The sequence below is a fragment of the Alligator sinensis genome, unplaced genomic scaffold (assembly GCF_000455745.1).
Source record: "Alligator sinensis unplaced genomic scaffold, ASM45574v1 scaffold927_1, whole genome shotgun sequence".
In the NCBI taxonomy this organism is placed as follows: Eukaryota; Metazoa; Chordata; order Crocodylia; family Alligatoridae; genus Alligator; species Alligator sinensis.
The window spans coordinates 1520368-1521704 of record NW_005842155.1 but is presented as its reverse complement, the minus strand read 5'-3'; the positions used below and the strand labels follow the sequence as shown (position 1 = coordinate 1521704).

Genomic DNA, 1337 nt, shown 5'->3' with positions numbered 1-1337 from the left:
ACTCTTTCCTGCCTATGCAGGGGGTCGGACTCGATGATCTATTGAGGTCCCTTCCGACCCTAGCATCTATGAACCTATGAATCTATGGTGGCCACGTGACATGGGCAGCCAGTGCATTTGTCATGAGAACCATAGGTGCTGACATAAAGGGGACTCGGGGGTTGGGCTGGCTTATACTCTGGACTTCACCTTGCGGCACATTTGCCAAAAGGGCTGACTATCACTGTTCTGGATCTAGTGTAGATCAACTGAATCTTTGTTGATGCTGAATGACCAAGTTTTTAACTTTTTTTTCCTTTTTAGGCAATACAACTTGCTTTCAGAAACCCCCATGTGACACAATGTCAGTCATAAAACCACTCCCCAATCAAGAAGTGGCTTCACCACCATCTGATTCTCCATCTCTTGTAAGGAGAGTAATGAGAAATGATGACACCAGCACTGTAGTCAGAGAAGAGAGTCCATGGGTTTATTATAGCAAACCTGTCACACTGGTTGTTATCGGAGGACTCGTCTTCTTCAGTGGTGTTGTCCTTGCTGCACTGCACTTCACTAAACATGAAGTCCCATATGCTCTTGGGCCTGTATGTCTTTCTGCCGGGCTCATGTTTGTAGTCATGGGAGCGGTGTGGATTCCAATCATCAGACGGACAGTCAGATGCAAGGGCCTCCTGAGAAGGCAGGCACGAAAAGCTGCAGCTGCAAGCGGTTCCTGTGCCTGAGGACCTGTGCTATTTGCCCTTTGTTAAGGGTGTCAAATGGGTTAAACTTTTTGGCACTGCAGCAGTTTGTAGAAAAGGCAAAGATGTGTCCACAGAATTGAAATACATATCAAACCAATGCAATCTTTTCATGCTGGTTCTACAATCAATGGTTTTAGGGGGTTTTTTTGTTGTGTTTTTTTGGGGGGAGGGGGTGTTTGTTCCTACTCCTGTATTGAAAAATAAAGATTCCAGTCCAGCCGTAGGTACGTGTGCGTGTCCAACCCCGTCTGGCTGCCGTATTTTCTGAATTACTGGGACCATCCTCTTTAACCCAGCTTGCTTTTGTGCACATGCCGTATTTTGTCCCTTCCACGTGTAGCTGAAGCCCACTGACCATCTCTCAGACGTCCCTGACCAAGCACGTCGCTGCTCCCGTGCCGTCCCGCTTCAGGCCCGCGTGGGGCGGCAAGAGCGCGCTGTTGCTCGCCCGGCACAGCCCCGGGACGGGCTGCCCAGGCTCTGCGCCGGCAGCAGGGCCAGGAGGAGACGCTGCCCCCGCACGTGGGCGAGGCCTCGGGCGCGTGTGCAGCGGTGCCCGGGGCTGGAGAGGCCGGGGCCGGGCTCGGGGTGAAG

General features: G+C 51.9%; 1 protein-coding gene across 2 annotated transcripts in view; it reads left to right on the top strand.

Annotated features, from left to right (window-relative positions):
• Positions 1-1331, top strand: part of PIRT (phosphoinositide interacting regulator of transient receptor potential channels) — a 7834-nt gene extending 6503 nt beyond the window's left edge. For both annotated transcript variants that reach the window (XR_324082.2, XM_025206448.1), the window contains one exon: positions 304-1331. Coding sequence is in view for 1 of the 2 variants with exons in the window: in XM_025206448.1 (XP_025062233.1) it covers positions 304-722 (419 nt within the window). In the remaining variant the exon portion in view is untranslated. The remainder of the gene's footprint in view (positions 1-303) is intronic.
• The last annotated feature ends 6 nt before the right edge of the window (positions 1332-1337 follow it).